The sequence below is a fragment of the Hemiscyllium ocellatum genome, chromosome 17 (genome assembly GCF_020745735.1).
Source record: "Hemiscyllium ocellatum isolate sHemOce1 chromosome 17, sHemOce1.pat.X.cur, whole genome shotgun sequence".
NCBI classification, from domain to species: Eukaryota; Metazoa; Chordata; class Chondrichthyes; order Orectolobiformes; family Hemiscylliidae; genus Hemiscyllium; species Hemiscyllium ocellatum.
This window is the reverse complement of record NC_083417.1, coordinates 30,106,363-30,130,078: the sequence shown is the minus strand read 5'-3', so window position 1 is coordinate 30,130,078 and position 23,716 is coordinate 30,106,363. Positions and strand designations below refer to the sequence as shown.

General features: G+C 39.1%; 1 protein-coding gene across 1 annotated transcript in view; it reads right to left on the bottom strand.

The window, feature by feature from the left end:
• Nucleotides 1-2,491: 2,491 nt before the first annotated feature.
• The window catches only part of dbndd1 (dysbindin domain containing 1), a 46,223-nt gene continuing 24,998 nt past the window's right edge, over nucleotides 2,492-23,716 (bottom strand). The window contains exons 4-6 of the mRNA XM_060838332.1: nucleotides 15,931-16,077; nucleotides 6,125-6,265; nucleotides 2,492-2,667 (exon numbers count right to left, since the gene is read on the bottom strand). Of these exons, the coding sequence (XP_060694315.1) occupies nucleotides 2,492-2,667; nucleotides 6,125-6,265; nucleotides 15,931-16,077 (464 nt within the window). The remainder of the gene's footprint in view (nucleotides 2,668-6,124; nucleotides 6,266-15,930; nucleotides 16,078-23,716) is intronic.

The window sequence follows — 23,716 nt, the reverse complement described above, 5'->3', positions numbered from 1 at the left end:
TGGAGGGGGGTGGGTAAGGTAGCTGGGAAGGCGAGAGATAGATGCAGGTGGGGGGTGATAGTGATAGGTACAGCAGAGGGTAAACGGATAGATGGGAAGGAAGATGGACAGGTTGGACAGTTCAAGAGGGTAATGCTGAGTTGGATCTGGGATGGGAAAGCATTGTCTTTGGAACTTTTAACAGGTACTGATGATGTTGATCCTGAATGCCTGGCCATTTAGAGTACTGGTTGATATATTTTAAAGATTGACTAGTTGTCTACATATTAATGTATCCCTGTTGAATTGGTGCCCTGTTACCTGATCCAGTTTTTCTAGTGGAAATTGGTCGATTTAATGGTAGCACTGGGAATTTAGCTTTTCCCTTCTGTTTGGAAAATGTGTTTGACAAATTTTATTAATTACCCAATTATACCTATGTGGTTGTTATTTTTATACAATAAACTTAATTAGTAGTAAAATAAAAGTGAGGATTTTTGACAACTAAACATTCTGGTTATCAGCATGTTCATTCTAGTCATGTTCAATTTCTTCTTGAGAATCATAACTCACTGCACCAACCAGCTTAAGTCTACCTTTCCTAGAATTTTAAGCAATGAAACTTTGCCTCTTGTCACCTTTTCATTAGTCATTTAAACTGAGAACATGGCATCAGCTGATCATTATTTCAGAATCTATTCTATTTTTTCAACACTATATCTTCTCCATGTATCTTGGTCCTTACTCATTAGTTTCTTGATAAACAAAGAAGTTTAAGTTATAACAGCTGATTGTTAGCTGATAGCAGTATTTAAACCTTGTTCCATGTTTTGATTATTTTTGCATTTTAATTATTGTCACGTGGGAGACAATATAATGAACAAACCATGTATGGAGCATACTAACTCTACATACATTATCTGGTTATAAATGTGGTAAGTTAGGAATATTGGTGCTTTTATATGTGAAGGTTACCAGGCAAAGTAACATGAATAATGAAATGACACATTTTAAACAAGAAACCTTCCATTTTATTTTTTTACATTCACTTGTTGAATGGTAAATATTTTAAACTGATATGCTACGTAATAGTAACATTTTAAAGAATCTAACAAAATGATTAGTACTTGAGGCTTATTTGTGAATCTGAAGAAAGTAATTTAATATTTGCAAATAAAAATGTTTAGAGTTTCCTTAACTAAGGCAGTTCACCAGATAGCAAATCTGTTCATGACATATTTACTGAGTGCTATTGTATACCTTAGACTAAAATAATCTACTTCATTTGATACGCCACCTAAATCTAACTATAAGATTTAAATTATATCTTCTATGTGAAGGGGAAACTAGTATCCTTTTAGAGTATGTAAGAGCTACTTTTTTATTTTAAATCCTAATTAGGATAACTTGAAGTTGGCATCCATCTTATTCAGTTTAGTTGCTAGTTTCGAGTAGTGCAATGTTTTGGTTTGCAGGTAATGACTATTGTACAACAGAAATGAAAACTTGCAAAATGAATTTCTTTGTTCAAACATGTGAATCACATGGAATCCAAGCTTGTCATTTAGCTTAACTCAACCTTTTTCTCTTTGAGTATGTTGTTTTTGCAAATCCAGACTTGGAGCACAATTCATTGAAAACTATAAATATTTCATAATAAATTCAGTGTGGAAAAGGAAAACCAACAATGTTATTTATGGTGGTTTTATGTTATATAACAATCATAATTTCAGTGCTAATAAAACTTCAGTAGGACTTATCGGGATCCACTTTGTTTGGTTCGGAAATTCTGCTCAAAGATGTTCCCTGGAAAATATACAGAATATCTCTTTTTTTTTTCTTGGTGTTTTATTCCAAGCATAACAGACATTCATCGGTACTTTCCTTTTAGTGGAAGCCTTCTTTCAATATTGTCATGGGCAAGACATTCCATACTTATTTACATTTTTACTGGTATAATTTTCCTGTTGTGCATTCATTACCTATACACACACACACACATTAATTTTGCTGTGAAGAGCATATAGCAGTCTGTCAACATTTTTTTTATCTAAGCCTGAAATGAAGTGAAATGGACAATTTATCAGATTTTTATCACTATAGTAGCTAATTAAAAACAAATGCTCCTAGTTAGACAAGGATTGAATGCTACTGCCTGCAAATCTATAAAACCACACTAATTCTTTTCTGTTGCAAGGTGGATTTTCTCAGAACTTATAAATCTGTCTGACTGAATTACTTGAAATAAAAAGGTTACAGCAATGGCCCATGCATGGTACCAAAAGCATAAAAACGGGCAATGGTTGATACTTTAATCTTCAACGCTTTGGTGACTTGGAGTAAAAATCCTTTACTGACACCTTAGATATCATGTAATTCACTGCAGGTACAATTGGTGTAAATCTACTTAATTTAGCGACAAACTGAAGAATGTTTGAGGAGGAGAAGAGTAATGATGCAGCAGAACTATTCAGCACTGCACATTTTGCTGAAGCAAGGTCCATTCTAGTCCTTAGTGTTTTTTGTGTGTTTCAATTGTGTGAAAATGATCTGACATCTCCAATGGAACATCTGGATCACTTGGGTGCTTCCTGTCCTTGCTCTGCTCACTCTTGGCTCTTGTCCATGAAGGAGATTTTAAATGTGTTCCACATGAGATGATTGGATACATCAATGGTTGGCTCAGTTCTGCAAAATAACATGTTAACATTTAGAGGATGCATCTACAGCGACATGAGCATCCCCAAGATGTAAGATTTATCTTGATACCTTGCTCACATGAGACTATTCTATTTCCTGATTTTCCTACCTTTTTAAAATACATGTGCTTAAGTATTTGTCGTGTTTTTGGATACATACAAAAGTTCATCAAGGCTCCTTAGAGTGCACCTTCCAAACCCTCAGCCACTTCCATTGAGAAGGGCAAGAGCAGCAGATACATGAGAACCACATCACCTGCAAGTTCTCCTCCAAACCAACTGCTTGCCTGACTTGGAAATACATAACCATTCCTTCAATATTGCTGGGTTAATATTCTAGAGCTGCCTCCTTACCAACATGGTGGGTGTATCCACATATAATGGATTGCAATGGTTCAAAAAGGCAGCTCATTACCACCCCATCAAGGGCCACTGTGAGCAGACCTGGGCATTTCCCTTAGATGCAGTACAATGTAGATTTACAATAATAAATTTCCCCTGAAACCCAGTTATCAGGAGAGATTATGTACATTAGGCCTGCTGTCTCCAGAATTTAGAGGATTAAAGGGTGTTTTAATCAAAGTCTTCAAGATATTAACAAGGAAATGCAGAGTAGATGAAGATATGCTATTTTAATTGGCTGTAGATTGTAGAACTAGAGGACCTAATTGGAGAATTAAGGCCAGACCATTCAGGAGTGATGTTAAGAAGCATTTCTATAGACAAAGAATTGTAGGTTTTGGAACTCTTCCATAAAAGGCAATGGATACAGGATCTGACATAGATAAACTTTTGTTAAGCAAAGGTTTTAAGGGATATGGTTCAAAGGAAGGTATTTGGAGTCCATTCACAGATCAGCCATAGTCTCACTAAATAGTGGACTAGGCTAGAGGGGATGAATTGCCTACTCCTGCTTCTGTGTAACCTGTCTACCTTTGTAAGTATTTTGCAGGTTTCAATGAGATCAGGTCTCATATTTATATATGCCCAGTTTGCTCAATCTCTAGTCTTAGCACAGTCCCACCATCCCAGAAACAAGACAGGTGAAAATGACTTACACTTTCAAAAAAAATTATTTTGCTATTGGTTGCGAAAAATGGTGAATTTTCAGATCTGGCTTCGAATTCAGAGAAGAAACAGTTTGACAAAGTTTCAAAATTGGAACTCTTATGTGTTTCAAACTATTTCATGATAAACACCGAGGAGACTGCTTTCAGCTCCAGGCACTGACTCTTATCAACCAATAAAGTCAACACCACATCCTTGCATGCTTCTTCAGCAGGTGGCCACAGCCTCTCGGTTTGTACTGAAAAGAAAGTTGACCCATTATCTCAGTCTAGGGGCTATTGCTGAGTGACTGCAGCATCAATCCAGTTAGGCTTTTCAAGTCTGTTTGCTCAACAATTAAAACATTTAAATTCTACCCTTGTATATCTCTCAAATGATTCTGCCTACTTATTTTTGTAGACAGCAAATAAACCTTTGTAATGTTCAGCTGCCCATTTTTCAATTTTCAAAATCCAAATATATATGCATATTAATTAATCCAACAATTAGCTACTTTTAAAGTATATATATTTTCGTTAAATCCTCACTAAAAACCCATACCATGTGTAACTTATCAGCAACTTGAATTTGTAGGAGTACTGTAGGCTGTTCAGCCCAGTGAGCTATATTATCATGACTCATAATTCCATGTCTTTATATCCCCATATCCCTCAACATCTTTGGAATAATCTCTACAATGACATGGCTTTCAGAGCCCTATTTGGCAGAGAATTTCAAAGTTTCTGAAGCCACTAAGTAAAAACATTTCTCCTAATCTTGGTCCTGTGTGGTGACTCCTTGTTTTGAAATGGAAGTGGGGAACATGATTACCTGCATGTACTTGTCTATTCCTTTAAGTGTTATGTAATTTTCAATGATTCTAGCTCTCAGTCTTCAAAACTCTAGAGAACACAGGCCCTGTTTGCCCAATCTGTCCTCACAGGACTATCCATTCAGGCCAGGAACAAGACTGGTAAAATGTTCAATAATATCCTTAATTCAGGAAAGGCTCCAAAGCTATATGAAATGCCTAAGAAGTGGTCTAACCAAGATTCTATGCAAGAGAAGCAAGACTTCACTACTCAAATCATCTTGCTAACGTTCCATTATCCTTAAGTGCTTGCTGCATTGCACATTAGTCTTCAGTAACTTATTAACAAGGTCATCCAATTCCCTTTATAATGTACTCTTTCTAATTTCTTATCATTTAAGAAACACACTATACATCTGTTCCTTCTACCAAAATGGAAAACATCACACTTTTCCACATTTTATTCCACCGGATGTGTCATTTCACATGAATGCTTGGACTGTCTTGAATGGTTTGAATTAGGCAAAGTGAGGACTGTAGATGCTGAAAACCAGAGTTTAGATTACAGAGGTGCTGGAAAAGCACAGGAGGTCAGGATGAAGGACTTTTGCCCGAAACGTCGATTTTCCTGTTCCTCAGATACTGCCTGACCTGCTGTGCTTTTCCAGCACCACTCTGATCTAAACCCCTTGAATGGTTTGAAGCTGGCTCCATCTTTCTAATTTCTTACAGCATCTATGGGATTTGACACACTTAATATTTGAATTTCAAACAGCCTGCACAGACACAACTGTCTGAATGAAGTTCTTCTGTATAGTAGCCAATCTATGGGAACTCTGCCACTAGTATGGTAGAGGCCAAAAACAATCAATGATTTCCAGGATTGGCATTCAAAAGGAAATTGGCAGGACTCTGGGGATCGAGTGAGGGAATGGAACCCACTGGATTTCTTCCTGGGAACTATTTGGACTGAATGGGCATAGTTCTTAGTACTGTAAATGACGCTGTGACTCCATGGGAAGGGAAGTTGGCCAGCAGAGTTTTGGTCTAGATAACTGTGATCGCAACAAAAATATGAACAAAGGTTTCAGCCACAGGAATAGAACAAAGATCATTACATACTGGTATATAATCTTGCTATTACCTTATTTTTCTTCCATTTTGAGGTCCAACCTTACACAACTGAATAAATGTTGAAAATGAAACTTCTGCTTAGCTAATGATGAACTACACAGAGGGAAGTAATGCAATAAGGCAGCGTGTGAGATGAGGTACTGGAATGGAACTAGATTAGGTTAAGCACAAGAGTAGCCTGGCCAAGTGGTTTAATTCTGTGCTGTTGCTTCTCCAGAATATTTCCTTCAAATATTTTAATTTCTGACATGTTTCTGAAGGTATGGATCAGAGACTAGGTTATTCAAATTCTTAAAAGAAGCTTCATTTAAATTTTAATCTCACCTATGTATCTCAAATTATTGCCTTTGTGTTTTAGTGTTCACATAAATGTAGTTCTAATTTTAGTTCCATCAAGGAATGGAATAATGCTGGGTGGGGCTAGATAGCTTGGCCTGTGCTCACTGACACTGACCTGTAGATGAATCACGTGATGGATTCTCGTCATCAGAATCGGCAAACACCTCTGCAAGTTCCTGATCAGACATGTCTGTGAGTTCAGTCAGATCCATGAGGTCAAAGTGTACCTCGAGAGACGAGACGCTGTTGAGAGGCTCTGTGAATATACAAAATTATAACTGTATGGAAATATGCAAAGAATGTAATTTGTTATGCAAGGAGGACCTCCTAAATTACTGATGCCTAATCTACAAGACATTGTAATATAAAACAGATGAGTTCTGTGCAGATTGAAAAGATGTCATAAAACCACGATTTATAACAGACATTGCCCATTTTTGTCATTATCTTGTGTGTTCCATTCGCTTGTTAGTGGTGTGTGCTGCACTTCTCTGTGGTGGGAGACAGGAGGTGAAATCTACCTTATCACAACTAAATTGTATTAGCCTATGTGCCACAGGACAGAGATGTGATCTACAGTGGTAGTTCCACGTGTGCAGGATAATTGCAGTATCTCAGGCTAATTCCCAAAATGATTCATGGACGAAGTGCATGCAACTGTTTCCCTTCCAGTTTGCAGCTCCTCTCGCTGTCATTCATAATGAAGTGCCACTGAAATACAGTATGCTCAATGATTGATAGTGAAGTGGCTCTACTCTCTCCACTCTACTGCATGACAGTTGTCAGGATCTGCTCCTACACTTTTCTCATTTCTCCTTTATCTCGTCATGTATTATTCCTAGCCTTTATACTTTAGACATTGCCTCTTGATTTGAAGGCAGACATGGTACAAAAGGTGCAGATGTATTCATGGGATTTTATTTGTGAAAGTGCAATGCCAGGAATATTGGCTACATCAATGTTTATATTGAGTTGATGAGTACTGGACAAAGATTTAAATTGAATGTAGCAGTATCTGTGTTGCCAGGTTCTAAATAATATCTCTCAACTCTTGGAAGAGGATAATGTGACCCTGACAGAGGAACTAGACAGTTTGATGATGCTTTCTTATGCCATTACCAGAAACCATTTCTGGTGAATGCACATTATTCTGTCAGATTGGAAAGGGGATCAGCAACTCTTCCCTTCACATTAGACAGGACTACTTAACAAATACTTTCTTCCAGTGTTTATTAAAGAAGAGGAGACTGCAGTAGAGGGGAAGATAATAGAGATGAAATATCAGGTGAAAATTGATAGGAAGTATGTTCTTGGACAGCTCTCAACACTTAAAACTGGTTAGAGTGCCTGGTTTAAGTGATGATTTGGAGATGCCGGTGTTGGACTGGAATGTACGAAGTTAAAAATCACACAACACCAGGTTATAGTCCAACAGGTTTAATTGCAAGCAAACTAGCTTTCGGAGCCAGTCAAAACCACCTGATGAAGGAGTGGCGCTCCGAAAGCTAGTGTGCTTGCAATTAAACCTGTTGGACTATAACCTGGTGTTGTGTAATTTTTAACTTGGTTTAAGTGATTTCACCCAGGTTGCTGAAGAAATGCCTGTGGGAACTAAGGAAGAGTTTGAATTATCTTCAAATCTTCTCCAAACATAAGACAGCACCCAGTTGAGAGTGTGGTGCTGAAAAAGCACAGCAGGTCAGGCAGCATCTTTCCTGCCCTTGGATGCTGCCTGACCGGCTGTGCTTTTCCAGCACCACACTCTCGACTCTGATCTCCAGCATCTGCAGTCCTCACTTTCTCCCATTAGATAGCACCCAGAGCATCAGAGTGGCATGTAAGACACCCTTATTCAAGAAAGGTCAGAGGGTCATGCTTAGTAACTACAAGCAAATCAGTTTTATATTAGTAAGATTTTCGAGACAATAACTAGGGGAAAAGACAACATGCACTTGGAGGGAATGAGTTAATTAAATTGAGGCAGCATGGATTTGAGAAAAAGAAATCCTGCTCAACTGACCTAACTTTTTTTTGTGTATTGACAGAGAACTTGAAAAAATGGAATGCAGTGAATATTATATATTTTAATCTTAAGAAAATGTTTGATAAAGTAATACATATTGCTAACCAAATTAAAGGCTGATTAACAATAGCGAGACCTCATCAAATGGGAGGCTGCATGAAAGAATTAGCTTATGGACAGAAAATATATCATCGTAAACAATAACTTCTAAAAGTGACAGATACTTATGTTCCATAAGGCTGTGATCAATACTTTTTGACATTATTATGGTTATTGGAATAGAGTAAATTTCAAACTTTGCCAGTGATACCAAACTTTGAGGTGTAACAAATGGAAAAAATGATGAAATTCAAAAGCAAAAAGGCACAAATAAACTAGGATAATGGGCAGATAACTGGAAATGGAATTTAACACTGAATGTGAGGTGATGCATTTTCCAGACAAGATAGGAACAGGAATAAACTTAATGGCACAATTCTAAAGAGTGCAGAGGGACATCAAGATCTGGGGGTTCATGTGCGCATATCTAAGAAGGTGCAGAACATAGAATGATATGGGATCTTGGGCTTCATAAATGAAGGTATGGAATAGAAAGACTGTATAAAACTCCAGTCAGGCCAAAGAAAGTATCATTTCTGGTCACTGCATTGTTGGAAGGTTATGAAAGTCCTTGAGATGATCAAGCAAAAATTAACAAGAATAGTTCCAAAGGTGGGGGCTATTAACTCCAGTGAAGTTGAAGAAATTAAAATTTCTCTCATTTAAAAAAAAAGACATTGCAGGTATATTTGATAGAGCTGTGCAAGACTTTTACAGGTCTTGATAAAGTAGACAAAGTAAAGCTGTTCCCAAAGCTGATACACAGATTAAAGTGTTTGTGCAACAGATGCAGTGGAGAATGGTAGTATGACTTTTTATTTCTGCAGTGATTATTAATGAGCTCAATATTAATGAGGGTGGTGAAAGTGGAGACATTCAACATTACAAACAAAATTGTAATAAATAAAAAGAAATAAACTTGCAGGGCTATGAGGATAGAGCAGAGGAATCAGACTGACTGCACTGCTGTACAGAGAGCCAGACATCAGCCAACTTAACTCATTCCATGCCACGACCATACTATGATTTAAATTTCTGTTTTAAATTGAGCTAAAAGATAGATACTAGTTGAAAATTGGGAAATTATTACCAAAATAGACAAATTATAAGGGACATAATAGCAAGAATAAAGGAGACAATAGCAGCACTGATGGGTAAGTAATATTAAAGACAGAAACTGTGAATAATTGTTTTTAAAACTAGAGGAAGTTACATGGTATCCCAATAGTTGGTGTTAGGACTCTTACTCTTCTTGATATATATTAAGTTCCTAGGTTTGGGTGGATGACACAGCATTTGAAAGTATTGTGAGTTGTGAAAAGGATAGTAATAGACTTCCAGAGTACACAGACCGGCTGATGATGTGACAGGGAAATGATAGATGAAACTTAATGCAGAGAACAGCACATTTTGCTAGAAAGAATGGGGAAGTGCAATATAAATTAAAGGATACAATTCTAAATCAAATGCAGGAGCAAAGGAATGTGGGGAAATTATATAAATCATTGGAGGCAAGACAGATTGAGAAAGCTATTAATAAGGCTAAAAGAATTCTGGGCTTTATAATTAACGATGTAGGCCCAGATTTTTGACATGACAACAAGCGTCTCCCCTGTAGCAATGACAGAAGATGTTTGGAATCCTAAATTACACACTCAACTCAGATATTGCTCATCAGGAGATGGGATGGGATTAGGGTGATCCATAGCTCTTTTGTGAAGCAGAGAGCCCAGTTAAGAACAGGTCTGTTCTCCATGGATAGGGAAGGTAGACCTTTGGAAAACTGAGATATCCCTGCAAAGGGATCACCTCGGAGAAGCGGTCAGGTATTGTCACATACCCTTTGTGTGTAAAAGGTGCACAAACCCCTTGGTCCATCTGACCTGTCAAGATCTGTCAAAATGTTTTTATGAATGAAAGTGCTTTTCTCAACACAATGTAATCTGTAATAAAGAATGTTCAGCAATTCTTTCTGTGTGCTTGTTTACTTGGGGATTCTGAGTGAGCTTGGATAGGTGAAGGGGGAAAGGGTATCAGATGATAGTTGGCATAGGAATAAGGGGATTTGTGGTGAGAGGTAGAGGTCATTAGGGGGTATGGTTTGGTACGGATGTGAGGGTGAGGGGATTGAGAGAGGTATAGGACTGCAGGAATGTTTTATTTTGTATTATTTTAATTGCTGGACAAAAAGCCAGGGCCCCCAGGCAGATTTTCCTTCTTGGGAACTGGCAGCCTCCTCAGCCTTTTCCAGGTCACCTGGCCCAATTCCCAATCCAGTTTGCAGCCCTTCCTGACAATGCTGGGGAAAACCAGTAAAAATACAGTAACAGTTTGAAATTAATATATCACTCGTATTGGAGCACTGTATTGAGGAATTTAAAGCAAGTTAGAATGTAGAATAAAAACTGAAAGAACTGTGAATGCTGTAAATCAGAACAAAAACAGAAGTTGCTGGAAAACCTCAACGTCTGTGCAGAGAAATCAAAGTTAAAACTCACAGCAGGATATAGTCCAACAGGTTTATTTGGAAGCACTAGCTTTCGGAGTGCTGCTCCTTTATCGAGTGAAGGAACTAGCGTTCCGAAAGCTAGAGATTAGATTAGATTCCCTACAGTGTGGAAACAGGCCCTTCAGCCCAACAAGTCCACACCGACCCTCTGAAGAGTAACCCCCCCCCCAGACCCATTTCCCTCTGACTAATGTACCTAACACTATGGGCAATTTAGCGCTTCCAAATAAACCTGTTGGACTATAACCTGGTGTTGTGTGATTTTTAACTTTGTACACCCCAGTCTAACACTGGCACCTTCAAATCAAGAGAAATCAAAGTTGACATTTCAGGTCCGGTGACCCTTCCATGGAGCTGATGGTAGCTAGGAAAATATCACTTTTTATGTAGAATAGAAATCCCATCAGAGAGAGAAGCAGAATTTCTTCAGCGCCACAACTCTTCTAGGCATGCCCACCTCGGAGACGTTCAGCTCCTCTCTGTCAGGGATGCAGGGATCCACATCATCCAACGCTATGGCACTGAATGACATAGCGTCGGATGATGTGGAGTCTGTGTGGGTGGAATTGAGGAACCACAAAGGCAATAAAAACCATAATGGGAGTTATGTACAGACCTCCTAACAGTGGTCAGGACCAGGGACACAACATGTACCGGGAAATAGAGAAGGTATGTCAGAAAGGCAAGGTCATGGTGATCATGGGAGTCTTCAATATGCAGGTGGACTGGGTAAATAATGTTGCCAGTGGATCCAAAGAAAGGGAATTCATGGAATGCTTACAGGATGGCTTTTTGGAACAGCTTGTCATGGAGCCCACAAGGGAGCAGGCTATTCTGGACCTAGTGTTATGTAATGAACCAGACTTTATAAAAAATTTTAAAGTAACGGAACACTTAGGAAGCAGCGATCATAATATGGTAGAGTTCAATCTGCAGTTTGAAAGAGAGAAGGCAAAATCGGATGTAATGGTGTTACAGTTAAATAAAGGTAATTATGAGGGCATGAGAGAGGAACTGATGAAAATAGACTGGAAGCAGAGCCTAGCGGGGAAGACAGTAGAGCAAAACTGGCAGGAGTTTGTGGGTATAATTGAGGACACTGTACAGAGGTTCATCCCCAGGAAAAGAAATATTATCCGGGGAGGGATTAGACAGCCATGGCTGACAAAGGAAGTCAGGAAATGTATTAAAGAAAAAGAGAGATCCTATAAAGTGGCCAAGAGCAGTGGGAAATCAGAAGATTGGGAAGGCTACAAAAACAAACAGAGGATAACAAAGAGAGAAATAAGGAAGGAGAGGATCAAATATGAAGGTAGGCTAGCCAGTAATATTAGAAATGATAGTAAAAGTTTCTTTCAATACATAAGAAACAAACGACAGGCAAAGGTAGACACTGGGCCACTTCAAACTGATGCTGGAAGCCAAGTGATAGGAGATAAGGAATTAGCAGGAGAACTTAACAAGTACTTTGCATCAGTCTTCACAGCGGAAAACATGAGTAATATCCCAACAATTCAAAGGAGTCAGGGGACTGAGTTGAGTATAGTTGCCAATACAAAAGAGAAAGTGCTAGAAAAGCTAAAAAGTCTTAAAATTGATAAATCTCCTGGTCCCGATGGGATACATCCTAAAGTTCTGAGGGGGGTGGCTGAGGAAATAGTGGAGGCGTTGGTTGAGATCTTTCAAAAGTCACTGGAGTCAGGGAAAGTCCCGGATGATTGGAAGATTGCTGTTGTAACCCCCCTTGTTCAAGAAAGGATCTAAACAAAAGATGGAAAATTATCGGCCAATTAGCCTAACCTCGGTTGTTGGTAAAATTCTAGAATCCATCATTAAGGATGAGTTTTCTAAATTCTTGGAAGAGCAGAGTCGGATTAGAACAAGTCAACATGGATTTAGTAAGGGGAGGTCGTGTCTGACAAACCTGTTGGAATTCTTTGAAGACGTAACAAGTAGGAAAACCCAGTGGATGTGGTCTATCTAGACTTCCAAAAGGCCTTTGATAAGGTGCCACATGGGAGGCTGCTGAGCAAGGTGAGGGTCCATGGTGTTCGAGGTGAGCTACTGGTATGGATTGAGGATTGGCTGTCTGACAGAAGGCAGAGAGTTGGGATAAAACGTTCTTTTTTGGAATGGCAGCCGGTGACAAGCGGTGTCCCACAGGGTTCAGTGTTGGGGCCGCAGCTGTTCATGTTATATATTAATGATCTGGATGAAGGGACTGGGGGCATTCTAGCGAAGTTTGCCGATGATACAAAGTTAGGTGGACAGGCAGGTAGTACTGAGGAAGTGGGGAGGCTGCAGAAGGATCTAGACAGTTTGGGAGAGTGGTCCAGGAAATGGCTGATGGAATTCAACGTGAGCAAATGCGAGGTCTTGCACTTTGGAAAAAAGAATAAAAACATAGACTACTTTCTAAACAGTGAGAAAATTCGTAAAGCCAAAGTATAAAGGGATCTGGGAGTGCTAGTCGAGGATTCTCTAAGGCTTTACATGCAGGTTGAGTCCGTGATTAAGAAAGCAAAAGCAATGTTGTCACTTACCTCAAGAGGGTTGGAATATAAAAGCACCGTTGTGCTACTGAGACTTTATAAAGCTCTGGTTAGGCCCCATTTGGAGTACTGTGTCCAGTTTGGTCCCCATACCTCAGGAAGGACATACTGGCACTGAAGCGTGTCCAGCGGAGATTCACACGGATGATCCCTGGAATGGTAGGTCTAACATACGAGGAACGGCTGAGGATCCTGGGATTGTATTCATTGGAATTTAGAAGATTAAGGGGAGATCTAATAGAAATTTATAAGATAATACATGGCTTGGAAAGGGTGGACGCTAGGATAATGTTTCCGTTAGGCGAGGAGACTAGGACCCTTGGACACAGCCTGAGAATTAGAGGGAGTCAATTCAGAACAGAAATGCGGAGACATTTCTTCAGCCAGAGAATGGTGGGCCTGTGGAATTCATTGCCGCAGAGTGCAGTGGAGGCCGGGATGCTAAATGTCTTCAAGGCAGAGATTGATAAATTCTTGATGTCACAAGGAATTAAGGGCTACGGGGAGAATGCAGTTAAGTGGAGTTGAAATACCCATCAGCCATGATTGAATGGTGGAGTGGACTCGATGGGCCGAATGGCCTTACTTCCACTCCTAGGTCTTATGTTCTTATGGATTTCCATTCTGCACATAAACTGACATTTTCCTAGCTACCATCAGTTCTGAGGAAGGGTCACTTGACCCGAAATGTTAACTTAGATTTCTCTGGGAAAGCAAATCTTAGCAGGACTTATACACTTAATGGTAAGGTCCGAGGGAGTGTTGCTGAACAAAGAGACCTTGGAGTGCAGGTTCATACTCCTTGAAAGTGGAGTCACAGGTAGATAGGATAGTGAAGAAGGCGTTTGGTAAGCTTTCCTTTGTCGGTCAGAGTATTGAGTACAGGGGTTGGGAGGTTCATGTTGCGGATGTACAGGACATTGGTTAGACCACTGTTGGAATATTGCGTGCAATCTGGTCTCCTTCCTATCGGAAAGAAACTTGAAAGGGTTCAGAAAAGATTTACAAGGATGTTGCCAGGGTTGGAGGATTTGAGTTATAGGGAGAGGCTGAAAAGGCTGGGGCTGTTTTCCCTGGAGCGTTGGAGGCTGAGGGGTGATCTTATAGAGGTTTACAAAGTTATGAGGGGCATGGATAGGATAAATAGGCAAAGTCTTTTCCCTGGGGTGGGGGAGTCCAGAACTAGAGGGCATAGGTTTAGAGTGAGAGGGGAAAGATATAAAAGAGACCTAAGGGGCAACTTGTTCACACAGAGGGTGGTACATGTATGAAATGAACTGCCAGAGGAAGTGGTGGAGGCTAGTATAATTGCAACATTTAAAAGGCATTTGGATGGGTATATGAATAGGAAGGGTTTAGAAGGATATGGGCCAAGTGCTGGCAGGAGGGACTAGATTGGATTGGAATATCTGGTCGGCATGGATGGGTTGGACCAAAGGGTCTGTTTCCATGCTGTCCATCTCTATAACTCTATGCTGCCAAACCTGTAAGCTTTTCCAATAACTTCTGTTTAAGTCAGAATTCAGCATAACTTCACAAGTTTTACTGTTTTTTCCTTCTGGGTGTGAAGTGTAGGCAGATAATTTTAAAGTTTGCATTTATAAAGCTGGGATTCATTTGACTCATGCACCCAATCAGGAACTTGGGTCAGAGTGAGTAAAAACTGGAAGATAATGGTATAATGACATAAAATACTGGATCTTTCTTTCTTGGAGTTCTGTGCTGACTTTTGGGCATCACATTTTCAGAAAAATGCAAAATCATTATAAAGGGTGGGGAACAGATTCACAGGATTGGTTCTTGGGATGGGAAATTTCAGTTATTAGATTAGTTTGCAGAAGTTAAGCTCTTCTCCTCGGAGAAGAGGAGATTTGACAGAGGTGTTCACCGTGATGAGAGACATGGAGGAGCAGTTCCCACTGGCAGAATGATCCTGACTCAGCACGTAATGACTTAAGGTTATTCCTGGCAGAAGTAGTAATGGTGACATGAGGAAAATCTATTGTTACTCAGCAAGTGTTTAGAACCTGGAATACATTGCCTGAGGGTATGGAGGAGGCTTAAGCCCTTCACATTAGAACTGGCAAGTTATTCAAAGGGAAAATAAAATTGCAGGGGTATGGAAAACGACACGGCAATGAGCTGAAATGGACTGGTGTGCAGACAGCCAGCACACACACCACAGGCCAAATGGTCTTCTTTTCCTCTCTAAATGATTCTAATCTGAACATTATTTGTTGGAGAACATTGCACTAGTTTTCCAAAAAGTAAGGTTTATCTGAGCTACCAAAAAAGCCAAAATCTTTAGCTGGAATATTCTTCAGAAGCCTGTTAAGGATTTAGGGTTCGAATGGTTTTAACAGAAGATTGTCACCTTGACATTATTCAAGTATGTGGATAGAGCAGAAAAGCTAGGCTTGTTCTCTCCACAGCAACAAAGGCTGATTTGATAGAGGGGTTCAAAACTGTCAATAGTTTCAACTTGGTTTTGAAATAAAGTGAAACTTTCCAATGGGACAAGGATAAGTAACCAGAGCACACCTGGTAAGTAACCAAGTAATTTAAGGTGATGGACAAAAGAAGCAAAGCCGCTATTAGATAATTTCACACAGTCAGCTTCTTTGATCTGGAATGCACTGCCTGAAAGGATAGTGGAGATGAGCTACTTGCTGCAGTATTCTTAGCCTCTGACCTGCTCTTGTAGCCACTGTATTTAAATTAGGGCAGTTCATACTTACGCCTTCTCTCTACCACCTGCAGTAGCCCTGATGTGGAAATTGGGATTCCGTCTTCCTCCTCAGCAGCAACAATGTGAGATTCAGAATGAGCTGACTCTTCTTGACCCTTTGGTTTCTTTGGGCTGTGTTTGCCTTTGTCAAACTCTCCTAGTTTGGGAATTGAGGGAAAGAAGAAAATATATTACTTTAAAAATGCAATAAAATTTCATCCATTAATCCCTCCTTCATTGCTCTAAAATGGTTTTTGGTTCACCAAACCATCTTTTAAAATCCCTCCATGTCAGTCCCTCTGGCCACACCAATTATGAAGTCTGTCTCATGCATTCTGTATATGCATGTGTTCCGTAGAACTGAAGGCATTTACTTGTTGGATGTCAGAAAGTGACTGAGAACACGGAGATATTTGATTGCGTCTGGCTTCTCTGTGGAGAGAATTTGTAAAACATCGCATGATTCTGGTCAGCATATAATAGACTGGATTTATTGAAAGTGTGTACACATACAGAATAAATTCAGTTGTAGAGTGAGTGTGTCTATATGTGTATTGGGTTTTGTGTGTTTATAGATAATGAGCTTGTGTGGAGGGGCCTTTTTAATTCAGAAATGTGCGCTGTGTTTCTGTATATACACTGTGTGGAAACAGCATGTGTATATGTATTTGTGCATGCTTGCATGAATATTGAGTGTCCATATTGGAGAAACCTCAGTGTACAAATCATTTATGTAAAGCAATTTCTGTCGGACTTGCCTCCATCTGGTAAGGGTGGTAACTAATTAATTTCTCAGCTCGTAACTCATTAAATATTGACAGCTGCTTTGGCAGCAAGAACACAATGGTGTGTTGCCAATATATAACTGCACTACATGGCATGAAGGAAAAAAATCAAATATAATCCTCTCACATTTCAATGATGGTGCATTCTACAGTACAAAGAAACCACAGTAACAAAGATTCAATATATTAAAGTCCAAAAGAGAAACAAACAAAACCACGCAGAGTAGGATGATAAAAGCAGCTGTACACAAGACCAAATATTTCTGTACTGTTGATAAGGTTACTAGGAAGAAAAATTAATAATTTAATATTCATTTACCTCAGTCAAAAATTATCTATAAAACTTACTAAACACAAAAATCTCTCTGCTTTTGACAGAATGTTAAGATAAGCGATAAATGTGCTGCAGTGTTTAATGGCCCTATTATTAGTAAAATCATAATCCTTTAAGAACACCTTCTCTGAAGCATTAGCAGGTATTTATTAATTAAATATATAAAGGTATAGCAGTGTATTGGCTTTTTTTTAAAAAAATGATTATGCTAATATTGTGAAATGCTGAAAACACATAGGTTTGCCAGCATCTGTGTAGAGAAAATTCAGGTATATATTTAGGTCTTTAGTAGTTTATATTTTTGTTAATAAGTGTCTGAGATATAGAAAAACCCAACAGCACACAAAATAGTCTCCAAACTCCAGGTTACTGAGAAATATGCATAGGTAGAATTCTGTTCATCTGATATAGAACAAATATGTTCTCTCAGAAAGACATATTTACTTACTGAAACCCACATGTTGGCAAAGTGGAGAATGCTGGAATTGAATTGTGGGAAGATTCCTAATCTCCAGTGGTTAGATTTAGCTCTCCAGGTCTCAGTAATGGCTGGTCATCATCAAACAGCATCATGGAGAACTGCAATTCACGGTCAAGGTACCAGATTTTCACACTTACCACTCAAGGTTACATGTTCTTATATTTCCACACCCAGATCTGTTATTTGAAGACTTTTTGACCCCCCAAAAACTTCCTAAATTCAATCTTTCTCGAAGAAGGACAAGAAGGTGTTTGTTGCTTATTAAATAACTTGGAAGCATGACCTTTTGCTATATGACAGGGGAGGTGCAGAAGGCATTGGCCTGGTGGTATTATTCATTGTCTATTAATCCAGCGATGCAGTAATATTCTAGGGATCTGGTGGATGGTTGAGTTTAAATTCAGTTGAAAAACCTGAAATTAAAAGTCTGATGATGTCTATGAAACCATTGCCGATTGTCAGAAAACCCCATCTGGTTCACTCATGTCCTTAAGTGAAGGAAACTGCTAACTGCTAATCTGACCTAATGTGGCCTGAATGACTTCAAACCAACAGCAATGTGGTTGACTCTTAATTGCCCTCTGAGCAATTAGGAATGGGCAGTAAGTATTGACCAGCCAGAATTGCCCACATCCTATGAATGAATTTTGTTTTAAATCAGGTAGCAGAATTCCATACGAATACACAGTGAGCAGTACAGCTCACCATAAAAAGTGAAGGATTTACTACCATCCTTTGTCCACAGCATGGATGTGCATTGTACTGTGAAATACCAGCAGCAGTTGCTTGACTGTTTGCAACTTAACAGCAATAATCATCACCTCTGGTGCTGACAAATGGGTCTATGCCCAAAATGTTAACTTATAGAAATGGATCCTATTAAGCCCAGCTAGTGTCTGACTGCATTTGTCCTCCAGATCAACATGTAATCCCAATCATATTTACCTGGATTGCTCCCATTTGTCTTCATCAAGCCATGCAATTTAATCTTTAATGCTGACTTGCTGGAAGCGAATTTCAGTTTCACAACTCTCTAAAGGTATCTCTGTGTTCTAAATCTGTTACAATTAATCTTGTATCAGTAGCTAGTTCTAGATCACTAGATTACTGAAAAAAATTCTGTGTACTACAAATTCTCCAATTATAACTTAAAAACATTTCTGATATTATCTGATAGTAATTCTGATAGTAATCCACATTATTTTAACAAAATATTCCCATTTTTAAGTTGATAATCGAATTTCTATTTCCTCATAGCAAGCAACATCCAAGAGGATCTGCACTGTATTCTCACTAAGGACTCAATGTCATTGCTAGGTAATGAAGATTCCAATACTACATACCAGTCTTATTAAAATTATACATATTTTTATAGTTATTTTTACCCTTATGTTCTGTAGCTCTAGTGTTAAAGATTTTTATTGGATAGTTTACTGTCTCATCAACCTGATTTTTCAGTGTTAATACCATGTGAACCTGTATCTCCAAATCCCAATGCTCTTCCACAGCACCATGACTGGGTAATGTTTGCCTTCCCTCTTTCACCAAAATATATCACCTCACATCTGCTGACATTGATACTGAATTCCACCTAAAGTTTTTTTTAGGGTTTTTTTCTCATGTTGTCAATATCCCTTTACAGCTTCCTTTGATCTACAAAAGAGCTGTATTTTATATTTTGGTTGCCTCTGTTGTCACTTTTCTTAGGACTCCAAATTGTTAACATTCACAAATACAGACAATCAGAGAAATCTTGCTATTTTAATCTAATGATTCCAGAAACCCTGGCCTGCCCCAGGAGAAACTGTGTGGATAGGCTGGGGTACCTATAGACCTCAGGTATTCTGTAGGCTTCTAGTTCAGCAGCTAAGCTGCTTCCACAAAGCCAATATAAATATACAGTTTAGGATTCAATTGTACAAGGAGGTCCTGACTATAACTTTAACTCCAACTTGGATATGGAAGCCATTTCTTGTTGCTTGCTTGACTGAACCAAATTAGAAGAGGACCCAGACATAAAGAGAGTGAGGAAAAATATGTCTTTCTTTGTGGAGATAGAGGATTCCCACAAGGGAAGATTAGGTCTTTCCAAACTATTGGCCCCTTTTTTCCAGGAATTAACATCGAACCCTTATTCTCTACTTGCTTGCTTCTCACTAACTTTTACTTCAGTTTGCTGGCCTGCCTGTACTTTATCTACATTACTTTATCTCTTGTATTTCTCCATGTGATACCTTGTCAAAACTTTTTCTAAAGGCATACACAACATTTTCCTCACTTAACTTTATCATTACCCACAAACAAGGAATTGTATGAGGCTTAGCAAGCATGATTGCCCATCTTGACACCTGCTCTGGCTACTTCTGTTCTTCATACAAATGTTGATGGACTACTGTGAGTTCCCAACATTTACTGGTTTTATCTTGATGTGACAGCGAGTTGTTCATTCTGTGTTCCACAGTTATTACATATTTATTTTCTGCAGCATCAATTGAGGAAGCAGTCAATTGTAATGTAATGATAGTCTACATCAAAGATGAAAAGCAAGACTTTCCTAAATTACATAAAGGAATTGATAATTCTGCATGAAAGGATATTTTAAATTTTAACTTATATTAATTTGTTACTTACCGCATTGATTTTGACCTTGTGTCAACTGTAGCCCAGTGGGTAGCACTCTTGCCTCTGAACCACAAGATTCTGGATTCAAGTCCCACTCTAGGGGTGAACACATAAAATGAAGGCTGACACTCTAATGCAGTACTCAGGGAGCTCTGCATTTTTTTTTAGATAGTATATTACATTGAGGTCTCATTTGCCTGCTTTTATTCCTATTATTTTATGGTGTACGGATGTCACTGGCAAAGCCAACATTTGTTGCCCTTGAGTTAATTGGCTCTCTCGGCCATGACGGAGGGTAATTAAGAGTCAACCATGTTGCTGTAGATCTGGAACCACATGTCAGTCAGGACAATTAGGGAGCCAGATTTCCTTCCTGTTATGATACAGGGATAGAAAGCCAAACTAAATCAGCCTATCTATCACTGGACTCACAATACAGGGAAATTAAAATATCAAATAAACCTGAAAACTGGTCAATTGTTCCTAACCAGAGTTTATGAATAATGGATCTTGGACACCAAGTTTATATCTTAAACAAAAGTTAACAATTTATTGTTACAAAGATAATTTTAGCAAAACATAGATAAACTACAAGGCAAACTAATTAATATCTATGATCTAAGCCCAATCTTCTTTGAATATAAACACCATCGCACACACAGACGGACAGACCCAGTTAGGTATACATTTTTCTAAAGATAAAAGAATTATAATTTGCCAGTTGAATACTACTTCAACAATGAATACCAATCTTTCATAAAATCCTCTGAAGATTGTTTGTGTTAAATACATGTAGGACTGTGTATCCTGATTGAATTCCAAAATCAACAATTTCTGCAGACTGCTGGAGACTTCAACTTATTTCTTACAATCTGGGGTTTTTTTCTCTGAACTTCAATACGTTAAAAACTGGGGGATAACTAGAGATAAGCAAAACCAAAAAAACTGCTTCCCAGTCCAGTAGTTTCTAAAGCAAAACTGCCTCCTACCTAAAATCCCAGACAGCAGCAGTTCACATGTTTCTTTCTAGATTAGATTAGACTTACAGTGTGGAAACAGGCCCTTCGGCCCAACAAGTCCACACCGACCCGCCGAAGCGCAACCCACCCATACCCCTACATTTACCCCTTAACTAACACTACGGGCAATTTAGCTTGGCCAATTCACCTGACCCGCACATCTTTGGACTGTGGGAGGAAACCGGAGTACCCGGAGGAAACCCACGCAGACACGGGGAGAACGTGCAAACTCCACACAGTCAGTCGCCTGAGTCGGGAATTGAACCCGGGTCTACAGGCGCTGTGAGGCAGCAGTGCTAACCACTGTGCCACCGTGCCGCCCGCTCTGTGTTAACATTTTCCCTCGATTGACCAATTCAACATCTAACCAGCTGCCAATCCTGAGCATGACAACATCTCTGTGCTGAATTGTTTACAATGTCCTTGGAACCAACATAAAGCATGATCTTTCCAGGCCAGTTCCCAACAGCAAACACCACTCTTTTGTTCTCTCTTTCAGATCAAGCTGCTGTTCAAAGTTCAATTCTCAATTAACTCACAATTCTAAACCAAAAATGAGAAAAAATAGTGATGGTCTCAACATTTCCTAAAGGACATTAGTAAACCAGATGGGCTTTTATAACAATGAACAATGGTCGCATTAGACCTTTTTTAGAGTCATAGAGATGTACAGCATGGAAACAGACCCTTTGGTCCAACCCGTCCATGCCAACCAGATATCCCAACCCAATCTAGTTCCACCTGCCAGCACCCGGCCCATATCGCTCCAAACCCTTCCTATTCATATACCCATCCAAATGCCTCTTAAATGTTGCAATTGTACCAGCCTCCACCACTTCCTCTGGCAGCTCATTCCATACCCGTACCACCCTCTGTGTGAAAAAGTTGTTCCTTAGGTCTCTTTTATATCTTTCCCCTCTCACCCAAAACCTATGCCCTCTAGTTCTGGACTCCCCCACCCCAGGGAAAAGACTTTGTCTATTTATCCTATCCATTCCCCTCATAATTTTGTAAATCTCTATAAAGTCATCCCTCAGCCTCCGACGCTCCAGGGAAAACAGTCCCAGCCTGTTCAGCCTCTCCCTGTAGTTCAAATCCTCCAACCCTGCCAACATCCTTGTAAATCTTTTCTGACCCTTTCAAATTTCATATTATATTGAATTCCAATTTTACCATCTGGCATACTGTAATGTCAATCTTTCACCCAGAATATTAGCCTCTGAGACTCTGGATTACTAGTCCAGCCACATTACCACTCCCTTACTGCCTCCTTCAAAAGGTTAATTCCTTTGCACCAAAAGGAGGATAACTACCCTTTGTGTCATGGTCATTACTATTTCCAGTCAACATCACAAAAACAGATTATCTGTTCATTATCATATTAACCACATTCACAAATGTCTGTGGAATATAAATGTTAGTCTGTGATGTTGACTACACCAACATCGCATCTTTGTGGCCTTATACCTGGAGAACAGGATTGTATGAATCACAGCCTTCTCAGTAGTTATCAATGTTCTTTGATAGTTGTCAGAAGACAGGAGGATTCATTTTGTTTAATGGACAGGTTAATTGTCTCTCCACCTCTCCCTGATTCTGCTACAAGCCAAAAAGCATCATGTCTATAAAGAATTTATTTAGTCACTAATAAAGAACCCCGTAATTTAATCTATGAATTCTTTAGTACATCACTTACTTAGCCTTTGTTCATAACAAAATATTATCTGCTCCCAAATGATTATGCATTTATATTTCTTGCACATAATCTTGCTAATGCTATATATCTATGTATCTACCAACTGGGAAATTAAAGTCATGTTGATGATTTTCTGGCACAATAACTGTACAGCAGAGAAGGAACAGTTTAGATCGTGGTCTCTGTTAATTTAGCCAGTTATTTCCACACCCATCTTCACATCCAGTCTCTAAATTCAGTAACTCTTTGAAAAGGGGAAACAAGGATCACAACTCATGTTTCAACTGTGCTTGTTTATTCTGATACAGGCAACATGCAAACTACATGCTGTCTGCCCATTTAAACAAAAAGAACATACAGTGAGTACTAAGTAGATTGTTGTCAACATGCCAATGAGAGCAGGAAGTATTCAATCATGAGGATGCTAGCACAAATTCAAGACCACCTGCTGTCCTAAAAGCTAGCCTGCACCTCTGACTGGAGCAAGTGCTGGTGCATTTTAAAGCAAGCTTGCAGAATAGAAATGAAACATTACCTCAAATAAAGCATTGGTTAAATTGAGCTGTGGTATAACGAACAAGGCAGGCTTAAGAATTTCCCATGAAATGGGATTTTTGGCTATAAAAGTTTGAAAAATGCTCTGAAAGGTTATTAAAGATGCAGCTACTTTTCAATTTTCACACAGAAAGTGAACAGACTGGAAGCTCAGATCAGAAAAATAAGGAAAAAGAATAAACTGGGCTTTAGTCAGCAAAGGATTGGCATTGCTGATTAGGAAGTACAATATAGGTTAATTATTAATGAGAATCAATCCTGGGCAAGGTAGATCAGGCCTGCTAAAGGAAGGCAAATGGGGGAG